At 54.3% G+C, this 23979-nt stretch overlaps 1 protein-coding gene across 3 annotated transcripts; it reads right to left on the reverse strand.

Annotated features, from left to right (window-relative positions):
* Positions 1 to 225: 225 nt before the first annotated feature.
* C7H2orf76 (chromosome 7 C2orf76 homolog) lies at positions 226 to 19967 on the reverse strand. Of its 3 annotated transcripts, XM_075609940.1 has the most exons (7): positions 19823 to 19967; positions 19422 to 19591; positions 18911 to 19061; positions 18418 to 18468; positions 15021 to 15058; positions 14824 to 14905; positions 226 to 387 (listed from the first exon to the last, which is right to left on the reverse strand). In XM_075609940.1, the coding sequence occupies exons 3-7, from the start codon at positions 19041 to 19043 to the stop codon at positions 311 to 313; spliced, it is 381 nt and encodes a 126-aa protein (XP_075466055.1). In that variant the 5' UTR covers positions 19044 to 19061; positions 19422 to 19591; positions 19823 to 19967; the 3' UTR covers positions 226 to 310. The 3 variants fall into 3 exon arrangements, with proteins under 3 accessions (XP_075466055.1, XP_075466057.1, XP_075466056.1); XM_075609942.1 differs by lacking the exon at positions 19422 to 19591 and having other exon boundaries at positions 19823 to 19963; XM_075609941.1 differs by lacking the exon at positions 19823 to 19967 and having other exon boundaries at positions 19422 to 19802.
* Between the last annotated feature and the right edge of the window lie 4012 nt (positions 19968 to 23979).

A 23979-nucleotide genomic window follows, 5' to 3' on the forward strand; every position in this document is an offset into this window, starting at 1 on the left:
TCGGGCTGAAGAATGACATCCGATTTGTCAGATTGGGATTTGGGCTGGTTTGTTTTATTAAACACATTTTTGCTCCGTTTTCTCTGTCCGAGGCTTTTCTGTCCTGTAAGGTGGATGTTCTGACCCATACTTTCCAGAACCTTCTTCCATTCTCTCCCCAACACACCACAGGGGGAGAAGAGAGGGAACGAGCCAGAGAAAAGGGGGAGAAGAGAGGGAACGAGCCAGAGAAAAGGGGGAGAACAACAGGCCACAGTTTTATTAAATCACAGAAGCTGGCGCGGGATAAGGACGCGGTATTCTGACGCCGTCACCACGCGGAGATGGGATTCGCCTGGTAGGTCTTATAGTCCTGGGAATAGAACAAAGCCAGTTCTGTTTCATGGGCTGCAGAGAGAATAAGGTCCGGTTTAATTGGAGTTAAATGCGGAGCCAAGAATAAGTGACAGTTTTATAAGTTGCAAGAATAAGTGACAGTTTTATAAGTTGCAGACACAGCTACGTTTTATTTATCTTTAACTTGCCAATAAAAAGGAACGCCAACACCATACAGCTCCCTAAATACAAGAAAAAAAACCAGTACAGGGATAGAAGAAAATGGCTGCCTATTCAACACGCACACTTACCACCACTTGTGTGGAAATACCATCGCTGCCACCGATAATGGATGCAAAATGCTAACACAAATCCAGAGTACATCTCACCCTAAAATTAGGCAGAGGAGCTGAGCCGACACCTCGTGCACCCCGACTATTATTCCTAACACAACACAGCGCTGCCTCGTGCACCCCGACTATTATTCCCAACACAACACAGCGCTGCCTCGTGCACCCCGACTATTATTCCCAACACAGCGCTGCCTCGTGCACCCCGACTATTATTCCTAACACAACACTGCCTCGTGCACCCCGACTATTATTCCTAACACAACGACACCTCCTGCACCCCGACTATTATTCCTAACACAGCGCTGCCTCGTGCACCCCGACTATTATTCCTAACACAACGAAGCGACACCTCGTGCACCCCGACTATTGCCAACACAACAAAGCGACACCTCGTGCACCCCGACTATTCCCAACACAACAAAGCGACACCTCGTGCACCCCGACTATTATTCCTAACAACAAAGCGACACCTCGTGCACCCCGACTATTATTCCCAACACAACAAAGCGACACCTCGTGCACCCCGACTATTATTCCTAACAACAAAGCGACACCTCGTGCACCCCGACTATTATTCCTAACACAACACAGCGCTGCCTCGTGCACCCCGACTATTCCCAACACAACACAGCGCTGCCTCGTGCACCCCGACTATTATTCCCAACACAACACAGCGCTGCCTCGTGCACCCCGACTATTATTCCTAACACAACACAGCGCTGCCTCGTGCACCCCGACTATTCCCAACACAACACAGCGCTGCCTCGTGCACCCCGACTATTATTCCCAACACAACACAGCCTCGTGCACCCCGACTATTATTCCTAACACAGCGCTGCCTCGTGCACCCCGACTATTATTCCTAACACAACACAGCGCTGCCTCGTGCACCCCGACTATTATTCCTAACACAACACAGCGCTGCCTCGTGCACCCCGACTATTATTCCTAACACAACACAGCGCTGCCTCGTGCACCCCGACTATTATTCCTAACACAACACAGCGCTGCCTCGTGCACCTCGACTATTATTCCTAACACAACACAGCGCTGCCTCGTGCACCCCGACTATTATTCCTAACACAACACAGCGCTGCCTCGTGCACCCCGACTATTATTCCTAACACAACACAGCGCTGCCTCGTGCACCCCGACTATTATTCCTAACACAACACAGCGCTGCCTCGTGCACCCCGACTATTATTCCCAACACAACACAGCGCTGCCTCGTGCACCCCGACTATTATTCCTAACACAACACAGCGCTGCCTCGTGCACCCCGACTATTCCCAACACAACACAGCGCTGCCTCGTGCACCCCGACTATTATTCCTAACACAACACAGCGCTGCCTCGTGCACCCCGACTATTATTCCTAACACAACGCTGCCTCGTGCACCCCGACTATTATTCCTAACACAACACAACACTGCCTCGTGCACCCCGACTATTATTCCTAACACAACGACACCTCCTGCACCCCGACTATTATTCCTAACACAGCGCTGCCTCGTGCACCCCGACTATTATTCCTAACACAACGAAGCGACACCTCGTGCACCCCGACTATTGCCAACACAACAAAGCGACACCTCGTGCACCCCGACTATTCCCAACACAACAAAGCGACACCTCGTGCACCCCGACTATTATTCCTAACAACAAAGCGACACCTCGTGCACCCCGACTATTATTCCCAACACAACAAAGCGACACCTCGTGCACCCCGACTATTATTCCTAACAACAAAGCGACACCTCGTGCACCCCGACTATTATTCCTAACACAACACAGCGCTGCCTCGTGCACCCCGACTATTCCCAACACAACACAGCGCTGCCTCGTGCACCCCGACTATTATTCCCAACACAACACAGCGCTGCCTCGTGCACCCCGACTATTATTCCTAACACAACACAGCGCTGCCTCGTGCACCCCGACTATTCCCAACACAACACAGCGCTGCCTCGTGCACCCCGACTATTATTCCCAACACAACACAGCCTCGTGCACCCCGACTATTATTCCTAACACAGCGCTGCCTCGTGCACCCCGACTATTATTCCTAACACAACACAGCGCTGCCTCGTGCACCCCGACTATTATTCCTAACACAACACAGCGCTGCCTCGTGCACCCCGACTATTATTCCTAACACAACACAGCGCTGCCTCGTGCACCCCGACTATTATTCCTAACACAACACAGCGCTGCCTCGTGCACCTCGACTATTATTCCTAACACAACACAGCGCTGCCTCGTGCACCCCGACTATTATTCCTAACACAACACAGCGCTGCCTCGTGCACCCCGACTATTATTCCTAACACAACACAGCGCTGCCTCGTGCACCCCGACTATTATTCCTAACACAACACAGCGCTGCCTCGTGCACCCCGACTATTATTCCCAACACAACACAGCGCTGCCTCGTGCACCCCGACTATTATTCCTAACACAACACAGCGCTGCCTCGTGCACCCCGACTATTCCCAACACAACACAGCGCTGCCTCGTGCACCCCGACTATTATTCCTAACACAACACAGCGCTGCCTCGTGCACCCCGACTATTATTCCTAACACAACGCTGCCTCGTGCACCCCGACTATTATTCCTAACACAACACAGCGCTGCCTCGTGCACCCCGACTATTATTCCCAACACAACACAGCGCTGCCTCGTGCACCCCGACTATTATTCCCAACACAACACAGCGACACCTCGTGCACCCCGACTATTATTCCCAACACAACACAGCGCTGCCTCGTGCACCCCGACTATTATTCCTAACACAACACAGCGCTGCCTCGTGCACCCCGACTATTATTCCTAACACAACACAGCGCTGCCTTGTGCACCCCGACTATTATTCCTAACACAACACAGCGACACCTCATGCACCCCAACTATTATTCCTAACACAACACAGCGCTGCCTTGTGCACCCCGACTATTATTCCTAACACAACACAGCGACACCTCGTGCACCCCGACTATTATTCCTAACACAACACAGCGCTGCCTCGTGCACCCCGACTATTCCCAACACAACACAGCGCTGCCTTGTGCACCCCGACTATTATTCCTAACACAACACAGCGACACCTCATGCACCCCAACTATTATTCCTAACACAACACAGCGACACCTCATGCACCCCGACTATTATTCCTAACACAACACAGCGCTGCCTCGTGCACCCCGACTATTATTCCTAACACAACACAGCGCTGCCTCGTGCACCCCGACTATTCCCAACACAACACAGCGCTGCCTCGTGCACCCCGACTATTATTCCTAACACAACACAGCCTCGTGCACCCCGACTATTATTCCCAACACAACACAGCGCTGCCTCGTGCACCCCGACTATTATTCCTAACACAACGCTGCCTCGTGCACCCCGACTATTATTCCTAACACAACACAGCGCTGCCTCGTGCACCCCGACTATTATTCCTAACACAGCGCTGCCTCGTGCACCCCGACTATTATTCCTAACACAACACAGCGCTGCCTCGTGCACCCCGACTATTCCCAACACAACACAGCGCTGCCTCGTGCACCCCGACTATTATTCCTAACACAACACAGCGCTGCCTCGTGCACCCCGACTATTATTCCTAACACAACACAGCGCTGCCTCGTGCACCCCGACTATTATTCCCAACACAGCGCTGCCTCGTGCACCCCGACTATTATTCCTAACACAACACAGCGCTGCCTCGTGCACCCCGACTATTATTCCTAACACAACACAGCGCTGCCTCGTGCACCCCGACTATTCCCAACACAACACAGCGCTGCCTCGTGCACCCCGACTATTATTCCTAACACAACACAGCGCTGCCTCGTGCACCCCGACTATTATTCCCAACACAACACAGCGACACCTCGTGCACCCCGACTATTATTCCCAACACAACACAGCGCTGCCTCGTGCACCCCGACTATTATTCCCAACACAACACAGCGCTGCCTCGTGCACCCCGACTATTATTCCTAACACAACACAGCGCTGCCTCGTGCACCCCGACTATTATTCCCAACACAACACAGCGACACCTCGTGCACCCCGACTATTATTCCCAACACAACACAGCGCTGCCTCGTGCACCCCGACTATTATTCCTAACACAACACAGCGCTGCCTCGTGCACCCCGACTATTATTCCCAACACAACACAGCGCTGCCTCGTGCACCCCGACTATTATTCCTAACACAACACAGCGCTGCCTCGTGCACCCCGACTATTATTCCTAACACAAAGCGCTGCCTCGTGCACCCCGACTATTATTCCTAACACAACACAGCGCTGCCTCGTGCACCCCGACTATTATTCCTAACACAACACAAAGCGCTGCCTCGTGCACCCCGACTATTATTCCCGACACAAAGCGCTGCCTCGTGCACCCCGACTATTATTCCTGACACAAAGCGACACCTCGTGCACCCCGACTATTATTCCCGACACAAAGCGCTGCCTCGTGCACCCCGACTATTATTCCCGACACAAAGCGCTGCATTCAGTGGGAAGAGGTCATTTACAGACGTGGTGTAGTTAGCAGGTCCTGGGCCAGCAAGGAACAGAACAAACCAATGTTTAGGGATAGAAAATAAAGATATTTACACTGACAAGTAACAGATACAATATACAAACATTACAGACTCCCGGGGAACACGTAACACCCAGAGGATGAGGGGAAGGACCAGCCCGGCGGATACATTCCCACATACGAGTGCGCGGGAATCTGCGCCTGCAGCTACAACCATTTAGTACTTGGAGGACGAGTAGAATATTTTACATTCTCCCAGAACGGCCGTCACAATGTGTCTCTGTGGAACTTCATTTTACCTGATGATTAATTCATAAAGCTTCAAGAATATGCAAAGTGAGAGAGACACAAATTGGCTGCTCCGGCAATACCTTCAAACACCTCTAATTACCCACATGGGACCGAGCTCAGCCGCACGCCACACCGGAGGTGCTGCGCAGTCAAGATGCCGTCACCCCAAAGGGTCAAGGGCCCGCTCTGCTAAACCCCGTGTCAGCAGCTTTATTCATTCTGGACACTTGTCACACAAACAGGAATGACTAAATCTTAACTCCTTCACGCCAGGCACCGCCGGGAATATAACCCCCTCCCAAAATACTGGGTTCATATGGGGCCAATCAAAGCACTAATAAAATATGTTATATTTCTCTCCTGTATCCAAGTCTCTGAGGAAAGTTACATAGGATCTAAAAACGCGGCTTTTTATGGAATGTTATATTTTTTCGTTAGGTTTTTCCAACTGGTTTGTGATATATTTGGTCCCAAGTAACTGCTAGAGGCCTCAGCGTGGGCAGAGTATGTAAGATGGGGAGCTCAGGGCCCCAGCGTGGGCAGAGTATGTAATATGGGGAGCTCAGGGCCCCAGCGTGGGCAGAGTATGTAAGATGGGGAGCTCAGGGCCCAGCGTGGGCAGAGTATGTAATATGGGGAGCTCAGGGCCCCAGCGTGGGCAGAGTATGTAAGATAGGGAGCTCAGGGCCCCAGCGTGGGCAGAGTATGTAATATGGGGAGCTCAGGGCCCAGCGTGGGCAGAGTATGTAAGGTGGGGGGCTCAGGGCCCCAGCGTGGGCAGAGTATGTAAGATGAGGAGCTCAGGGCCCCAGCGTGGGCACAGTATGTAAGATGGGGAGCTCAGGGCCCCAGCGTGGGCAGAGTATGTAAGGTGGGGGGCTCAGGGCCCCAGCGTGGGCAGAGTATGTAAGATGAGGAGCTCAGGGCCCCAGCGTGGGCAGAGTATGTAAGATGAGAAGCTCAGGGCCCCAGCGTGGGCAGAGTATGTAAGATGGGGAGCTCAGGGCCCCAGCGTGGGCAGAGTATGTAAGATGGGGGGCTCAGGGCCCAGCGTGGGCAGAGTATGTAAGATGGGGGGCTCAGGGCCCAGCGTGGGCAGAGTATGTAAGATGGGGAGCTCAGGGCCCAGCGTGGGCAGAGTATGTAAGATGAGAAGCTCAGGGCCCCAGCGTGGTCAGAGTATGTAAGATGGGGATCTCAGGGCCCCAGCGTGGGCAGAGTATGTAAGATGGGGAGCTCAGGGCCCAGCGTGGGCAGAGTATGTAAGATGGGGAGCTCAGGGCCCAGCGTGGGCAGAGTATGTAAGATGAGAAGCTCAGGGCCCCAGCGTGGGCAGAGTATGTAAGATGGGGAGCTCAGGGCCCCAGCGTGGGCAGAGTATGTAAGATGGGGAGCTCAGGGCCCCAGCGTGGGCAGAGTACGTAAGATGAGGAGCTCAGGGCCCCAGCGTGGGCAGAGTATGTAAGATGGGGAGCTCAGGGCCCCAGCGTGGGCAGAGTATGTAAGATGAGGAGCTCAGGGACCCAGCGTGGGCAGAGTATGTAAGATGGGGGGCTCAGGGCCCCAGCGTGGGCAGAGTATGTAAGATGAGGAGCTCAGGGCCCCAGCGTGGGCAGAGTATGTAAGATGGGGAGCTCAGGGCCCCAGCGTGGGCAGAGTATGTAAGATGAGGAGCTCAGGGCCCCAGCGTGGGCAGAGTATGTAAGATGGGGGGCTCAGGGCCCCAGCGTGGGCAGAGTATGTACGATGGGGAGCTCAGGGCCCCAGCGTGGGCAGAGTATGTAAGATGAGGAGCTCAGGGACCCAGCGTGGGCAGAGTATGTAAGATGGGGGGCTCAGGGCCCCAGCGTGGGCAGAGAATGTACGATGGGGAGCTCAGGGCCCCAGCGTGGGCAGAGTATGTACGATGGGGAGCTCAGGGCCCCAGCGTGGGCAGAGAATGTAAGATGGGGAGCTCAGGGCCCCAGCGTGGGCAGAGTATGTAAGATGGGGAGTTCAGGGCCCCAGCGTGGGCAGAGTATGTAAGATGGGGAGCTCAGGGCCCCAGCGTGGGCAGAGTATGTAAGATGGGGAGCTCAGGGCCCAGCGTGGGCAGAGTATGTAAGATGGGGAGCTCAGGGCCCCAGCGTGGGCAGAGTATGTAAGATGGGGAGCTCAGGGCCTCAGCGTGGGCAGAGTATGTAAGATGGGGAGCTCAGGGCCCCAGCGTGGGCAGAGTATGTAAGATGAGGAGCTCAGGGACCCAGCGTGGGCAGAGTATGTAAGATGAGGAGCTCAGGGCCCAGCGTGGGCAGAGTATGTAAGATGGGGAGCTCAGGGCCCCAGCGTGGGCAGAGTATGTAAGGTGGGGGGCTCAGGGCCCCAGCGTGGGCAGAGTATGTAAGATGAGGAGCTCAGGGCCCCAGCGTGGGCAGAGTATGTAAGGTGGGGGGCTCAGGGCCCCAGCGTGGGCAGAGTATGTAAGATGAGGAGCTCAGGGCCCCAGCGTGGGCAGAGTATGTAAGATGGGGAGTTCAGGGCCCAGCGTGGGCAGAGTATGTAAGATGGGGAGCTCAGGGCCCCAGCGTGGGCAGAGTATGTAAGATGGGGAGCTCAGGGCCCCAGCGTGGGCAGAGTATGTAAGATGAGGAGCTCAGGGCCCCAGCGTGGGCAGAGTATGTAAGATGAGGAGCTCAGGGCCCCAGCGTGGGCAGAGTATGTAAGGTGGGGGGCTCAGGGCCCCAGCGTGGGCAGAGTATGTAAGATGGGGAGCTCAGGGCCCCAGCGTGGGCAGAGTATGTAAGATGAGGAGCTCAGGGCCCCAGCGTGGGCAGAGTATGTAAGGTGGGGGGCTCAGGGCCCCAGCGTGGGCAGAGTATGTAAGATGGGGAGCTCAGGGCCCAGCGTGGGCAGAGTATGTAAGATGGGGAGCTCAGGGCCCCAGCGTGGGCAGAGTATGTAAGGTGGGGGGCTCAGGGCCCCAGCGTGGGCAGAGTATGTAAGATGAGGAGCTCAGGGCCCCAGCGTGGGCAGAGTATGTAAGGTGGGGGGCTCAGGGCCCCAGCGTGGGCAGAGTATGTAAGATGAGGAGCTCAGGGCCCCAGCGTGGGCAGAGTATGTAAGATGGGGAGTTCAGGGCCCAGCGTGGGCAGAGTATGTAAGATGGGGAGCTCAGGGCCCCAGCGTGGGCAGAGTATGTAAGATGGGGAGCTCAGGGCCCCAGCGTGGGCAGAGTATGTAAGATGAGGAGCTCAGGGCCCCAGCGTGGGCAGAGTATGTAAGATGAGGAGCTCAGGGCCCCAGCGTGGGCAGAGTATGTAAGGTGGGGGGCTCAGGGCCCCAGCGTGGGCAGAGTATGTAAGATGAGGAGCTCAGGGCCCCAGCGTGGGCAGAGTATGTAAGATGGGGAGTTCAGGGCCCAGCGTGGGCAGAGTATGTAAGATGGGGAGCTCAGGGCCCCAGCGTGGGCAGAGTATGTAAGATGGGGAGCTCAGGGCCCCAGCGTGGGCAGAGTATGTAAGATGAGGAGCTCAGGGCCCCAGCGTGGGCAGAGTATGTAAGATGAGGAGCTCAGGGCCCCAGCGTGGGCAGAGTATGTAAGGTGGGGGGCTCAGGGCCCCAGCGTGGGCAGAGTATGTAAGATGAGGAGCTCAGGGCCCCAGCGTGGGCAGAGTATGTAAGATGAGGAGCTCAGGGCCCCAGCGTGGGCAGAGTATGTAAGATGGGGAGCTCAGGGCCCCAGCGTGGGCAGAGTATGTAAGGTGGGGGGCTCAGGGCCCCAGCGTGGGCAGAGTATGTAAGGTGGGGGGCTCAGGGCCCCAGCGTGGGCAGAGTATGTAAGATGGGGAGCTCAGGGCCCCAGCGTGGGCAGAGTATGTAAGGTGGGGGGCTCAGGGCCCCAGCGTGGGCAGAGTATGTAAGATGGGGAGCTCAGGCCCAGCGTGGGCAGAGTATGTAAGATGGGGAGCTCAGGGCCCCAGCGTGGGCAGAGTATGTAAGATGAGGAGCTCAGGGCCCCAGCGTGGGCAGAGTATGTAAGATGAGGAGCTCAGGGCCCCAGCGTGGGCTGAGTATGTAAGATGGGGAGTTCAGGGCCCCAGCGTGGGCAGAGTATGTAAGATGGGGAGCTCAGGGCCCCAGCGTGGGCAGAGTATGTAAGATGAGGAGCTCAGGGCCCCAGCGTGGGCAGAGTATGTAAGATGGGGAGTTCAGGGCCCCAGCGTGGGCAGAGTATGTAAGATGGGGAGTTCAGGGCCCCAGCGTGGGCAGAGTATGTAAGATGGGGAGCTCAGGGCCCCAGCGTGGGCAGAGTATGTAAGATGAGGAGCTCAGGGCCCCAGTGTGGGCAGAGTATGTAAGATGAGGAGCTCAGGGCCCCAGTGTGGGCAGAGTATGTAAGATGAGGAGCTCAGGGCCCCAGTGTGGGCAGAGTATGTAAGATGAGGAGCTCAGGGCCCCAGCGTGGGCAGAGTATGTAAGATGGGGAGCTCAGGGCCCCAGCGTGGGCAGAGTATGTAAGATGAGGAGCTCAGGGCCCCAGCGTGGGCAGAGTATGTAAGATGGGGAGCTCAGGGCCCCAGCGTGGGCAGAGTATGTAAGATGGGGAGCTCAGGGCCCCAGCGTGGGCAGAGTATGTAAGATGGGGAGCTCAGGGCCCCAGCGTGGGCAGAGTATGTAAGATGGGGAGCTCAGGGCCCCAGCGTGGGCAGAGTATGTAAGATGAGAAGCTCAGGGCCCCAGCGTGGGCAGAGTATGTAAGATAGGGAGCTCAGGGCCCCAGCGTGGGCAGAGTATGTAAGATAGGGAGCTCAGGGCCCCAGCGTGGGCAGAGTATGTAAGATGAGGAGCTCAGGGCCCAGCGTGGGCAGAGTATGTAAGATGGGGAGCTCAGGGCCCCAGCGTGGGCAGAGTATGTAAGATGAGAAGCTCAGGGCCCCAGCGTGGGCAGAGTATGTAAGATGGGGAGCTCAGGGCCCCAGCGTGGGCAGAGTATGTAAGATGAGGAGCTCAGGGCCCCAGCGTGGGCAGAGTATGTAAGATGGGGAGCTCAGGGCCCCAGCGTGGGCAGAGTATGTAAGATGGGGAGCTCAGGGCCAGCGTGGGCAGAGTATGTAAGATGGGGAGCTCAGGGCCAGCGTGGGCAGAGTATGTAAGATGGGGAGCTCAGGGCCAGCGTGGGCAGAGTATGTAAGATGGGGAGCTCAGGGCCCAGCGTGGGCAGAGTATGTAAGATGGGGAGCTCAGGGCCCCAGCGTGGGCAGAGTATGTAAGATGGGGAGCTCAGGGCCCAGCGTGGGCAGAGTATGTAAGATGAGAAGCTCAGGGCCCCAGCGTGGGCAGAGTATGTAAGATGGGGAGCTCAGGGCCCCAGCGTGGGCAGAGTATGTAAGATGGGGAGCTCAGGGCCCAGCGTGGGCAGAGTATGTAAGACGGGGAGCTCAGGGCCCCAGCGTGGGCAGAGTATGTAAGATGGGGAGCTCAGGGCCCCAGCGTGGGCAGAGTATGTAAGATGGGGAGCTCAGGGCCCCAGCATGGGCAGAGTATGTAAGATGGGGAGCTCAGGGCCAGCGTGGGCAGAGTATGTAAGATGAGGAGCTCAGGGCCCCAGCGTGGGCAGAGTATGTAAGATGGGGAGCTCAGGGCCCAGCGTGGGCAGAGTATGTAAGATGAGGAGCTCAGGGCCCCAGCGTGGGCAGAGTATGTAAGATGGGGAGCTCAGGGCCCCAGCGTGGGCAGAGTATGTAAGATGAGGAGCTCAGGGTCCCAGCATGGGCAGAGTATGTAAGATGGGGAGCTCAGGGCCAGCGTGGGCAGAGTATGTAAGATGGGGAGCTCAGGGCCCCAGCGTGGGCAGAGTATGTAAGATGGGGAGCTCAGGGCCCAGCGTGGGCAGAGTATGTAAGATGAGGAGCTCAGGGCCCCAGCGTGGGCAGAGTATGTAAGATGGGGAGCTCAGGGCCCAGCGTGGGCAGAGTATGTAAGATGAGGAGCTCAGGGTCCCAGCATGGGCAGAGTATGTAAGATGGGGAGCTCAGGGCCAGCGTGGGCAGAGTATGTAAGATGGGGAGCTCAGGGCCCCAGCGTGGGCAGAGTATGTAAGATGGGGAGCTCAGGGCCCCAGCGTGGGCAGAGTATGTAAGATGGGGAGCTCAGGGCCCCAGCGTGGGCAGAGTATGTAAGATGGGGAGCTCAGGGCCCCAGCGTGGGCAGAGTATGTAAGATGGGGAGCTCAGGGCCAGCGTGGGCAGAGTATGTAAGATGGGGAGCTCAGGGCCCCAGCGTGGGCAGAGTATGTAAGATGGGGAGCTCAGGGTCCCAGCATGGGCAGAGTATGTAAGATGGGGAGCTCAGGGCCCCAGCGTGGGCAGAGTATGTAAGATGAGGAGCTCAGGGCCCCAGCGTGGGCAGAGTATGTAAGATGAGGAGCTCAGGGCCCCAGCGTGGGCAGAGTATGTAAGATGAGGAGCTCAGGGCCCCAGCGTGGGCAGAGTATGTAAGGTGGGGGGCTCAGGGCCCCAGCGTGGGCAGAGTATGTAAGGTGGGGGGCTCAGGGCCCCAGCGTGGGCAGAGTATGTAAGAGGGGGAGCTCAGGGCCCCAGCGTGGGCAGAGTATGTAAGATGGGGAGCTCAGGGCCCCAACGTGGGCAGAGTATGTAAGATGGGGAGCTCAGGGCCCAGCGTGGGCAGAGTATGTAAGATGAGGAGCTCAGGGCCCCAGCGTGGGCAGAGTATGTAAGATGGGGAGCTCAGGGCCAGCGTGGGCAGAGTATGTAAGATGAGGAGCTCAGGGCCCCAGCGTGGGCAGAGTATGTAAGATGGGGAGCTCAGGGCCAGCGTGGGCAGAGTATGTAAGATGAGGAGCTCAGGGCCCCAGCGTGGGCAGAGTATGTAAGATGAGGAGCTCAGGGCCCCAGCGTGGGCAGAGTATGTAAGATGAGGAGCTCAGGGCCCCAGCGTGGGCAGAGTATGTAAGATGAGGAGCTCAGGGCCCCAGCGTGGGCAGAGTATGTAAGATGGGGAGCTCAGGGCCCCAGCGTGGGCAGAGTATGTAAGATGAGGAGCTCAGGGCCCCAGCGTGGGCAGAGTATGTAAGATGAGGAGCTCAGGGCCCCAGCGTGGGCAGAGTATGTAAGATGAGGAGCTCAGGGCCCCAGCGTGGGCAGAGTATGTAAGATGGGGAGCTCAGGGCCCCAGCGTGGGCAGAGTATGTAAGATGGGGAGCTCAGGGTCCCAGCATGGGCAGAGTATGTAAGATGGGGAGCTCAGGGCCCCAGCGTGGGCAGAGTATGTAAGGTGGGGGGCTCAGGGCCCCAGCGTGGGCAGAGTATGTAAGATGGGGAGCTCAGGGCCCCAGCGTGGGCAGAGTATGTAAGATGGGGAGCTCAGGGCCCCAGCGTGGGCAGAGTATGTAAGATGGGGAGCTCAGGGCCCCAGCGTGGGCAGAGTATGTAAGATGGGGAGCTCAGGGCCCAGCGTGGGCAGAGTATGTAAGATGAGGAGCTCAGGGCCCCAGCGTGGGCAGAGTATGTAAGATGAGGAGCTCAGGGCCCCAGCGTGGGCAGAGTATGTAAGATGGGGAGCTCAGGGCCCCAGCGTGGGCAGAGTATGTAAGATGGGGAGCTCAGGGCCCCAGCGTGGGCAGAGTATGTAAGATGAGGAGCTCAGGGCCCAGCGTGGGCAGAGTATGTAAGATGAGGAGCTCAGGGCCCCAGCGTGGGCAGAGTATGTAAGATGGGGAGCTCAGGGCCCCAGCGTGGGCAGAGTATGTAAGATGAGGAGCTCAGGGCCCCAGCGTGGGCAGAGTATGTAAGATGAGGAGCTCAGGGCCCCAGCGTGGGCAGAGTATGTAAGATGAGGAGCTCAGGGCCCCAGCGTGGGCAGAGTATGTAAGATGGGGAGCTCAGGGCCCCAGCGTGGGCAGAGTATGTAAGATGGGGAGCTCAGGGTCCCAGCATGGGCAGAGTATGTAAGATGGGGAGCTCAGGGCCCCAGCGTGGGCAGAGTATGTAAGGTGGGGGGCTCAGGGCCCCAGCGTGGGCAGAGTATGTAAGATGGGGAGCTCAGGGCCCCAGCGTGGGCAGAGTATGTAAGATGGGGAGCTCAGGGCCCCAGCGTGGGCAGAGTATGTAAGATGGGGAGCTCAGGGCCCCAGCGTGGGCAGAGTATGTAAGATGGGGAGCTCAGGGCCCAGCGTGGGCAGAGTATGTAAGATGAGGAGCTCAGGGCCCCAGCGTGGGCAGAGTATGTAAGATGAGGAGCTCAGGGCCCCAGCGTGGGCAGAGTATGTAAGATGGGGAGCTCAGGGCCCCAGCGTGGGCAGAGTATGTAAGATGGGGAGCTCAGGGCCCCAGCGTGGGCAGAGTATGTAAGATGAGGAGCTCAGGGCCCAGCGTGGGCAGAGTATGTAAGATGGGGAGCTCAGGGCCAGCGTGGGCAGAGTATGTAAGATGGGGAGCTCAGGGCCCCAGCGTGGGCAGAGTATGTAAGATGAGAAGCTCAGGGCCCCAGCGTGGGCAGAGTATGTAAGATGGGGAGCTCAGGGCCCCAGCGTGGGCAGAGTATGTAAGATGAGGAGCTCAGGGCCCCAGCGTGGGCAGAGTATGTAAGATGGGGAGCTCAGGGCCCCAGCGTGGGCAGAGTATGCAAGATGGGGAGCTCAGGGCCCAGCGTGGGCAGAGTATGTAAGATGGGGAGCTCAGGGCCCCAGCGTGGGCAGAGTATGTAAGATGAGGAGCTCAGGGCCCCAGCGTGGGCAGAGTATGTAAGATGGGGAGCTCAGGGCCCCAGCGTGGGCAGAGTATGTAAGATGGGGAGCTAGGGCCCCAGCGTGGGCAGAGTATGTAAGACGGGGAGCTCAGGGCCCCAGCGTGGGCAGAGTATGTAAGATGGGGAGCTCAGGGCCCCAGCGTGGGCAGAGTATGTAAGATGGGGAGCTCAGGGCCCCAGCGTGGGCAGATATGTAAGATGGGGAGCTCAGGGCCCAGCGTGGGCAGAGTATGTAAGATGAGGAGCTCAGGGCCCCAGCGTGGGCAGAATATGTAAGATGAGGAGCTCAGGGCCCGAGCTGCACATGTGAGCGATATGCAGAGTTTCTGCTACTGCCCAGATCTTCTCCCTTCCAGTGGAGTCACAGTGACTTCCAGTGGTTATCACAGCACCACACCGGGCGAATACTCAGCAGCTTTGGAGAAACATCAATATAAAAATAGTATTTTCTGGGCCTCGATACAAAAACAGTCACTATTGTGGATTTTCACTTAACATGCTTCAGGTTAACGCACAGTAATGGTTGAACACGCCACATATTACAATATAAAGCCCCCTTACCCACGCCGGCCTCTCGCAGGCTGCTGTCATCCTGCAGAATAAGCGTACTGTCATCTTCCAAACTCACGACCAGCTCATTTGTCTGCAAAGGAAATTAAATGTGCATTTATACGGAGTGTGAGTTTCAGATCTGTGACGGAGTACTCAGGCGACACCCACTCAGGCGACACCCACTCAGGCGACACCCCACGGCCTACCTTCGATCCGTGCGCCTGGTGAATGATCTTCATTGTATCTGCAGGAAAAGAGAACGTGTTGTGAGTGCAAAGAACCAGGGAAGAACCGGATGCAAACCCATAATACATCCGAACGATGCCTCAGAGACTAAAAGGGGGTCTAGCGGCAATGTGTTTAAAGAAGCCCCCCTAAAAATACATAACCCGTTCTTTCCACGTCTCGTTAGGAATCGGAAACCTTCAGCCCGGTCCCGACCTTGTCCCTACGAGGAAAGGACGCGAGATCCAACAGAACATGTGCAAGTGGGCGAGGGTTTTACCGACGGGTTTCACAACAGGACCACAACCAAGAATACGGTGTAAACCCTTCCCTGCCAGAGAAGGCCGCAAGGCAGTAACCCCTTCCCTGCCAGAGATGTCCGCAAGGCAGTAACCCCTTCCCTGCCAGAGATGTCCGCAAGGCAGTAACCCCTTCCCTGCAAGAGAAGGCCGCAAGGCCGTAACCCCTTCCAGAGAAGGCCACAAGGCCGTAACCCCTTCCAGAGAAGGCCACAAGGCAGTAACCCCTTCCAGAGAAGGCCACAAGGCAGTAACCCCTTCCAGAGAAGGCCACAAGGCAGTAACCCCTTCCAGAGAAGGCCACAAGGCAGTAACCCCTTCCCTGCCAGAGATGTCCGCAAGACAGTAACCCCTTCCCTGCCAGAGATGTCCGCAAGACAGTAACCCCTTCCAGAGAAGGCCACAAGGCAGTAACACCTTCCCTGCCAGAGAAGTCCGCAAGGCAGTAACCCCTTCCCTGCCAGAGAAGGCCACAAGGCAGTAACACCTTCCCTGCCAGAGAAGTCCGCAAGGCAGTAACCCCTTCCAGAGAAGGCCACAAGGCAGTAACCCCTTCCCTGCCAGAGAAGGCTGCAATACATTGGTATTCAGGTTATGTGGCTTTGCAAGGAATTAATGGTTAAATAGTCAGAGACCCAGCTGGACTTGGGTAATCAGCGTGAGATTTTCCAGCTCCGCTTGTATGGGGCCGGGTCTCGTTAATTAGCTCACGTTAGGGCCTCCGTCTGCAAACTTTCAATCCCAAGAAATAAAAAACACAACTTTTTCTTCCCGCTGCTCTTTGACAAAGTGGGAAAAGAACATGTATTTTCTACGCACTGCTAAAGTAACGAGACAATCTGGATGTTTCTCTGCTGTTTACGTACAAACCATGGCTGCATGCTGCATATAAAGGTCAAGTTAAAAAACCCACACAAATGAATAAATTAAATAAGAATTGTTTGTTTCCGTGACCTGGTCCATTAATGATCACGCAAAAATACAAATATAGGAAGACCAGAAAGGTAAGCGACGCTGCACAGGTAACGCACCAAACCCTACAAGCGGCTTAAAGGGCATTCGTATGCCACTAAAAGGGTTCCTATTGCAGAATTTGGGCTTTCCAGGGATCCACTAAAATCAACAATATGTGCTGTAAAATAATGTCCATTCCCTAAAATCTCCCGTCTCACCCAGAATGTGCAACAAGAGCCGGCCCAGTGGGACAGGTCATTTTGTTCATTACGATCGGTTCTTCTCATAATTACGAGTCATTTAGTTCAATCCTGCCCCCAAGTCACGACAGGCCCTACACAACCAATATTATACGGTCTCTTGTATTTCTTCCACTGTATAGGGAGGAGGAAATGAAAGGCTGCCGCCCCCCGCATGGGGTGCGTAACGTATGCAGTGCCTGAAGGGTTAACATTAAGCCGTGGAGATAATTTGGCTTCTGCAACAAGTGTGGAAAGTATAACTATATTTGAGATTTATTCTGGGTTATAACTGCCCAGGAACTTAGCACATACGGCGCTTCTTGATGTTAACCCTTTAGGCACCGCATGTATGGCACACCCCCCCCCCCCCCCCATGCTGTGCGCTGCAGTGGTTGTGTTTCCTCTCCCTATGCAGTGGGAGAGCTATACAAGACGGTATAATACTGGTAGTGTCGGACATTCTGAGCGGGTCTAACCTCGACGTGCTGCAGCTTAACATGTTTTGGCCAACGGACGGAACAAAACGACCCGTACTTATGAGTACAAAATGGAGAACAAAGAAACTAAATAATTTGCCGTGTAGCACGTGGCATCGGGGCGCTTATATATTGTTGTATACTTGGTCACTATCCCAGTAACACTTTTTTATTGATAGATATCCTAGAACAGGGGTGTGCAAACTTTTTAGTCTGTGCCCGCCTGCTCTTCCCGCCCCCCAGCCTGATCGCCAGTGTTTTCTGACATCACGCGACTCGTCGCCAGAAGCCGCCGGAGACCAGGTGAGTTACAGAAGCCTCACGCGCACTCCCCGGCATTTAATTTAAATGCTTTGGGGGAAAAGCGCGGCGCCGCTGTAAGCACCGCGCTCCCCCCAGAAAATCTCACGCCCCCCAGCTTGCACACCCCTTGTCCCAGAAGATAAGCGCAAAAAACGCATCCAAGACTCAATAAAAGATTTATTCAGTACTAGTTTATAAGAGTTTAAAATGCCAACCCACATACCCTTCATTGTAAAAATTCCAGTGCAAGGTATAAAAGGTCCTTTCAGCCGGATCCAAATATATATGAGAAGTATGGAGGGACAACCACTCCTACCGCAGGGGCACGCCTGGCGTCCTCACTGTCAGGGTACACCCTCAGCCCTGGTTCTGGGAGTCGCTAGGTGCTGTGTCACCGCTGTCGTCCTCTCACTCAAGCTTGTGGTACACCCGACGCATTCCATGAGTGCTCTGCCCAATTTTCAGGGGTTCGTATCCGATAGGTGATCGATTCATTCGCAAGTTTAAAGTACAATTCCATCATCATGGTAACCACACGTCTCTAAATAGAAATAACCCTTTATACGAGTACTGAATAAATCTATTATTGCGTCATAGAAGCGTTTTGTGCTCATCTTCTAGGTGAAAATCTCCAAGTGACGACACAAGAACACTTATCAACAGCAGCACTTTGTAGGCAGCACATCTTTCTTCTGCGTCAGGGCCCGCCAACTCCAGTCCTCAAGGGCCACCAACAGGCCAGGTATTAGGGATATCCCTGCTTCAGCACAGGTGCTGCAGTCAAAGACAGCCACTGATTGAGCCACCTGTGCTGAAGCAGGGATATCCTGAAAACCTGACCTGTTGGTGGCCTTTGAGGACTGGAGTGGGCCACTTCTGATCTAGATAATTCAATCACTTTTAACCTTATATTGGACTGAGTGACTCTCTCTTACATTAGTGGTACAAATATTTTCATGGCGACCCTTATCAAATCATTTTTTTAACTACACTACCATCTACCTCAGGTACTTTGAGTGTGATTTCCTCTCTCCGTTTGGGTTTTGAGCTGGTCAGGACTACATCACACAAAACCAAACACAGATCGGACAGACAATAACTCACCATATGTGTATTTCTTAAACGGAGGCGGGAGACCTGCTCTCACAGTAATATCTGTATTGAAAGAAACAGTATAAGAGTGTACAATGGTTTACAGAACCAACACAGTTATAGAACCAAATTAGCAGAGACAAAGTACTGTAGTGGGCCCGTCTCGTACAAAAACAAATTGTTTTTGTTAAATATTGGGGGAAAGCTATTTGAACTATATTAGAAAGGGTTATATAATTCTTGGGCTATGAAAGCAGGAAGAGCAGCTTGCTAAAATGAAATCAATGTTTCTTTAAACAGAAAGTGGAACTGTACATGTGTAAATCAAAAAGTAGTGGTACAGGGTGGTTACAACCTACACCTCTAGTACCATCACCTGAAATGCATTTCTGACACTCAGTGCTCATATTGTAACTCATACAATTCCTGAGTATCAGGTTCGCATTACTCTGTATGCTGCAGGGGGGCCCTGAACCCCAATAAATACTGAGCCTGGATGCAGTACCATTCTTTACATGAGCTAGAAATTCACGCACAGTCTGATCCAAGTTAACGCCATGATACACAACAGGACGGAAATTGCGATGCTCAAAGGACCGAACCAGACGAACAGTGACCGTCACGTCCTGCGATGACATGCCACCGCCAACCAAAACCTGAACAAAAGGAAGAGCAAAACGTAGACAGAAAGTAAACACATTAGCACAGGGTGGAAGGCGTCACCTCTCAGGGCACAATGCACGGTCCTCTCCATATACTGGTTTCCAAAACATTCATAGGAAGACATAAAAATGTAATTTTCAAAGCTGCAAAGAAAGCTGGCAACTTGCGATCAATTCTATAGGGCGAGGACTGCTCAATGCTTCCATAAGCAGGACACGCAGAATGGTTGAAGGTTGGGGTAACAGACGACCGCAATGGATACTCATAGTATCCTTTGGAAAGACTTGTGAAAGGGACAGAAGAGCTAACACTCTTTAACACATTGGATATTACAGGTATCGCTTCCACTTTACCTTTGTGCTTTTTTAATTACAAAAGCCTTTTTCTGTACAGAACCAATAAGAGAGCCCAGCTCCAGTACCAGAGACCCAGGCGGGTTACTGCACACCTGAGGTGCCACAAGGATTAGACTGCACGCTCTTTAGGGGAGAGACGCCTTATCTTGCATACAGCACTGTATACCCTGCAGTCATTTGATACAGAAATCATAAAGGATTAGTTATTTCATTGGGAAAGTACAGATACGATCCCACAGCACCCCCTGCTGCACCAGGTAACACACACACACACACACACACACACACACACACACACACACACACACACACACACACACACACACACACACACACACACACACACACACACACTAATAATGGCGGACTCCTAGGCCAAAGTATAGCACACTCACTACCTCTTGTTGTCTGTGACAGCCGCACTACGGGCAGCCTGAAGGGACAAACCTCCTCCGCTCCCCAGGCTGGGCGGTCCTTATCTCCATGGTGACAAGGGGCGGGGAGAGCGCGTACTTCAGCGCTTGTGAGGGACAAACGTGCCCTGCGCAGAGTACTAGAAACGGAAACGAGGCTTGGGACGCACAGCCGGACGTCCTGCCCATTGCGGTCCAAACATACGCAAGCGCAAACTGTTCTGGCGGGAAAGAGGCGGTGCTGGGGGTGTGACCCGCTAATTATAATTATTACTAATTCACACATAACACCATGCATGTTATCACCACTCACAGAACATGTTATCACCACTCACAGAACATGTTATCACCACTCACAGAACATGTTATCATCAAATGTTACTGCTTATTACACGTGAATGTGATAACCTGGGTCTCAGAGGGGCCACGTGCGAGAATATATCGTGCAAAAGTGGGGCCCCGTGCGAGAGAGGAGAACTGTGCGAGAACATACCTTGCAAGAGAGGCCCCGTGTAAGAACATACTGTACCATGCAAGAGAGGGTTCCCGTGCGAGAACAAGCCGTGCAGGAGAGGGGCCCCTTGCCAGAACATACCGTGCAAGAGAGGTCCTCGTGAGACAGGAGCCCCATGAGAGAGGCCCCGTGCGAGAACATACCGTGCAAGAGAGGGGCCCCGTGCCAGAACATACCGTGCAAGAGAGGGGCCCCGTGCCAGAACATACCGTGCAAGAGAGGGGCCCCATGCGAGAATATACCGTGCAAGAGAGTGGCCCCTTGCGAGAACATACCGTGCAAGAGAGGGGCCCCTTGCGAGAACATACCGTGCAAGAGGGGGGCCCCTTGCGAGAACATACCGTGCGAGAGAGTGGCCCCATGCGAGAATATACCGTGCAAGAGAGGGGCCCCTTGCCAGAACATACCGTGCAAGAGAGGTCATGAAATCCCTCTCCCGGCTTCCGATCAAATCCCGCATCTCACACTCCATTCTTCTCCTCACTTTTAAAGCTTTACCCTCCTCTGCCCCTCCTTACATCTCAGCCCTAATTTCTCGCTATGCACCATCCAGACTCTTGCGTTCTATTCTGTCTACCCCCTTTGTATCTAAAGCCCTCTCCCGCCTTAAACCTCTCTCACTGACTGCCCCACACCTCTGGAATCCCCTTCCCCTCAGTACCCGACTAGCACCCTCTCTATCCACCTTTAAGACACACCTGCTTAAAGAAGCATATGAATAGCACCGTGGCTAATACTATTCACAATACACAAAGCTTGGCCCCCTGCAGACACACTTACCAGAACACCCTCCACTGTCTCTGTACATTCTTCCTACCTACCAATTAGATTGTAAGCTCTTCAGAGCAGGGATGCCTCTTTCAAAATGTTAATTTTTTATGTCTGAAGCACTTATTCCCATGATCTGTTATTTGTATTGTGTGTTATTTATATGATTGTCACGTGTATTCCTGCTGTGAAGCGCTATGTACATTAATGGCGCTATATAAATAAAGCAATAGGGTAAGGGGAGCTGCACACCACATGGATATATAAATAAAGACATACATACACACATGCAGGAGCACCCGTGGGACCTGCCTAAAGCCAGAGCACCCGTGGCATCTGCCTAAAGCCAGAGCACCCGTGGGACCTGCCTAAATTCAGAGCACCCGTGGGACCTGCCTAAGTCAGAGCACCCGTGGGACATGCACCCGTGGGACCTGCCTAAAAGCCAGAGCACCCGTGGCATCTGCCTAAAGCCAGAGCACCCGTGGCATCTGCCTAAAGTCAGAGCACCCGTGGGACCTGCCTAAGTCAGAGCACCCGTGGGACATGCACCCGTGGGACCTGTCTAAAGTCAGAGCACCCATGGGACCTGCCTAAAGCCAAAGCATCCGTGGGACATGCCTAAATCCAGAGCACCCGTGGGACTTGCCTAAAGTCAGAACACACATGGGACCTGCCTAAAGCTAGAGCATCCGTGGGACCTGCACCGGTGGGACGTGCACCCGTGGGACCTGCCTAGAATCAGAGTACCCGTGGGACCTGCCTAAAGCTACAGCACCAGTGGGAACTGCACCGTGGGACCTATCCATGTGATGGTAAACTTGTATAAAGTTCGCCAATCCGGCGCTCAGAGGTAACGGGGTCGCTGAACAATGCTGTAAATAGTATATGTGAGGAGGATAGAGTAAGACAGGCTGACCTCGATTAAAAGCATAAACAACCGTGAGCATGAGCATGCTCCTATCTCACCGGCTTATACATGAGCATGCTCCTATCTCACCGGCTTATACATGAGCGTGCTATCTCACCGGCTTATACATGAGCGTGCTCCTATCTCACCGGCTTATACATGAGTGTGCTCCTATCTCACCGGCTTATACATGAGCGTGCTCCTATCTCACCGGCTTATACATGAGCATGCTCCTATCTCACCGGCTTATACATGAGCGTGCTCCTATCTCACCGGCTTATACATGAGCGTGCTCCTATCTCACCGGCTTATACATGAGCGTGCTCCTATCTCACCGGCTTATACATGAGCGTGCTCCTATCTCACCGGCTTATACATGAGCGTGCTCCTATCTCACGGCTTATACATGTGCGTGCTCCTATCTCACCGGCTTATACATGAGCGTGCTCCTATCTCACTGGCTTATACATGAGCGTGCTCCTATCTCAAAGGCTTATACATGAGCGTGCTCCTATCTCACCGGCTTATACATGAGCGTGCTCCTATCTCACCGGCTTATACATGAGCGTGCTCCTATCTCACCGGCTTATACATGAGCGTGCTCCTATCTCACCGGCTTATACATGAGCGTGCTCCTATCTCACCGGCTTATACATGAGCGTGCTCCTATCTCGCCGGTTTATACATGAGCGTGCTCCTATCTCACCGGCTTATACATGAGCGTGCTCCTATCTCACCGGCTTATACATGAGCGTGCTCCTATCTCACCGGCTTATACATGAGCGTGCTCCTATCTCACCGGCTTATACATGAGCGTGCTCCTATCTCGCCGGTTTATACATGAGCGTGCTCCTATCTCACCGGCTTATACATGAGCGTGCTCCTATCTCACCGGCTTATACATGAGCGTGCTCCTATCTCACCGGCTTATACATGAGCGTGCTCCTATCTCACCGGCTTATACATGAGCGTGCTCCTATCTCACCGGCTTATACATGAGCGTGCTCCTATCTCACCGGCTTATACATGAGCGTGCTCCTATCTCACCGGCTTATACATGAGCGTGCTCCTATCTCACCGGCTTATACATGAGCGTGCTCCTATCTCACCGGCTTATACATGAGCGTGCTCCTATCTCACCGGCTTATACATGAGCGTGCTCCTATCTCACCGGCTTATACATGAGCGTGCTCCTATCTCACCGGCTTATACATGAGCGTGCTCCTATCTCACCGGCTTATACATGAGCGTGCTCCTATCTCACCGGCTTATACATGAGCGTGCTCCTATCTCACCGGCTTATACATGAGCGTGCTCCTATCTCACCGGCTTATACATGAGCGTGCTCCTATCTCACCGGCTTATACATGAGCGTGCTCCTATCTCACCGGCTTATACATGAGCGTGGTCCTATCTCACCGGCTTATACATGAGCGTGCTCCTATCTCACCGGCTTATACATGAGCGTGATCCTATCTCACCGGCTTATACATGAGCGTGATCCTATCTCACCGGCTTATACATGAGCGTGCTCCTATCTCACCGGCTTATACATGAGCGTGCTCCTATCTCACCGGCTTATACATGAGCGTGCTCCTATCTCACCGGCTTATACATGAGCGTGCTCCTATCTCACCGGCTTATACATGAGCGTGCTCCTATCTCACCGGCTTATACATGAGCATGCTCCTATCTCACCGGCTTATACATGAGCGTGCTCCTATCTCACCGGCTTATACATGAGCGTGCTCCTATCTCACCGGCTTATACATGAGCGTGCTCCTATCTCACCGGCTTACACATGAGCGTGCTCCTATCTCACCGGCTTATACATGAGCGTGCTCCTATCTCGCCGGCTTATACATGAGCGTGCTCCTATCTCACCGGCTTATACATGAGCTCTAAAAATCTGAAGGGAGACTCACGGTTGATAAGAGGATACGGCCGTCT

This window comes from Ascaphus truei, chromosome 7 (genome assembly GCF_040206685.1).
Source record: "Ascaphus truei isolate aAscTru1 chromosome 7, aAscTru1.hap1, whole genome shotgun sequence".
In the NCBI taxonomy this organism is placed as follows: Eukaryota; Metazoa; Chordata; class Amphibia; order Anura; family Ascaphidae; genus Ascaphus; species Ascaphus truei.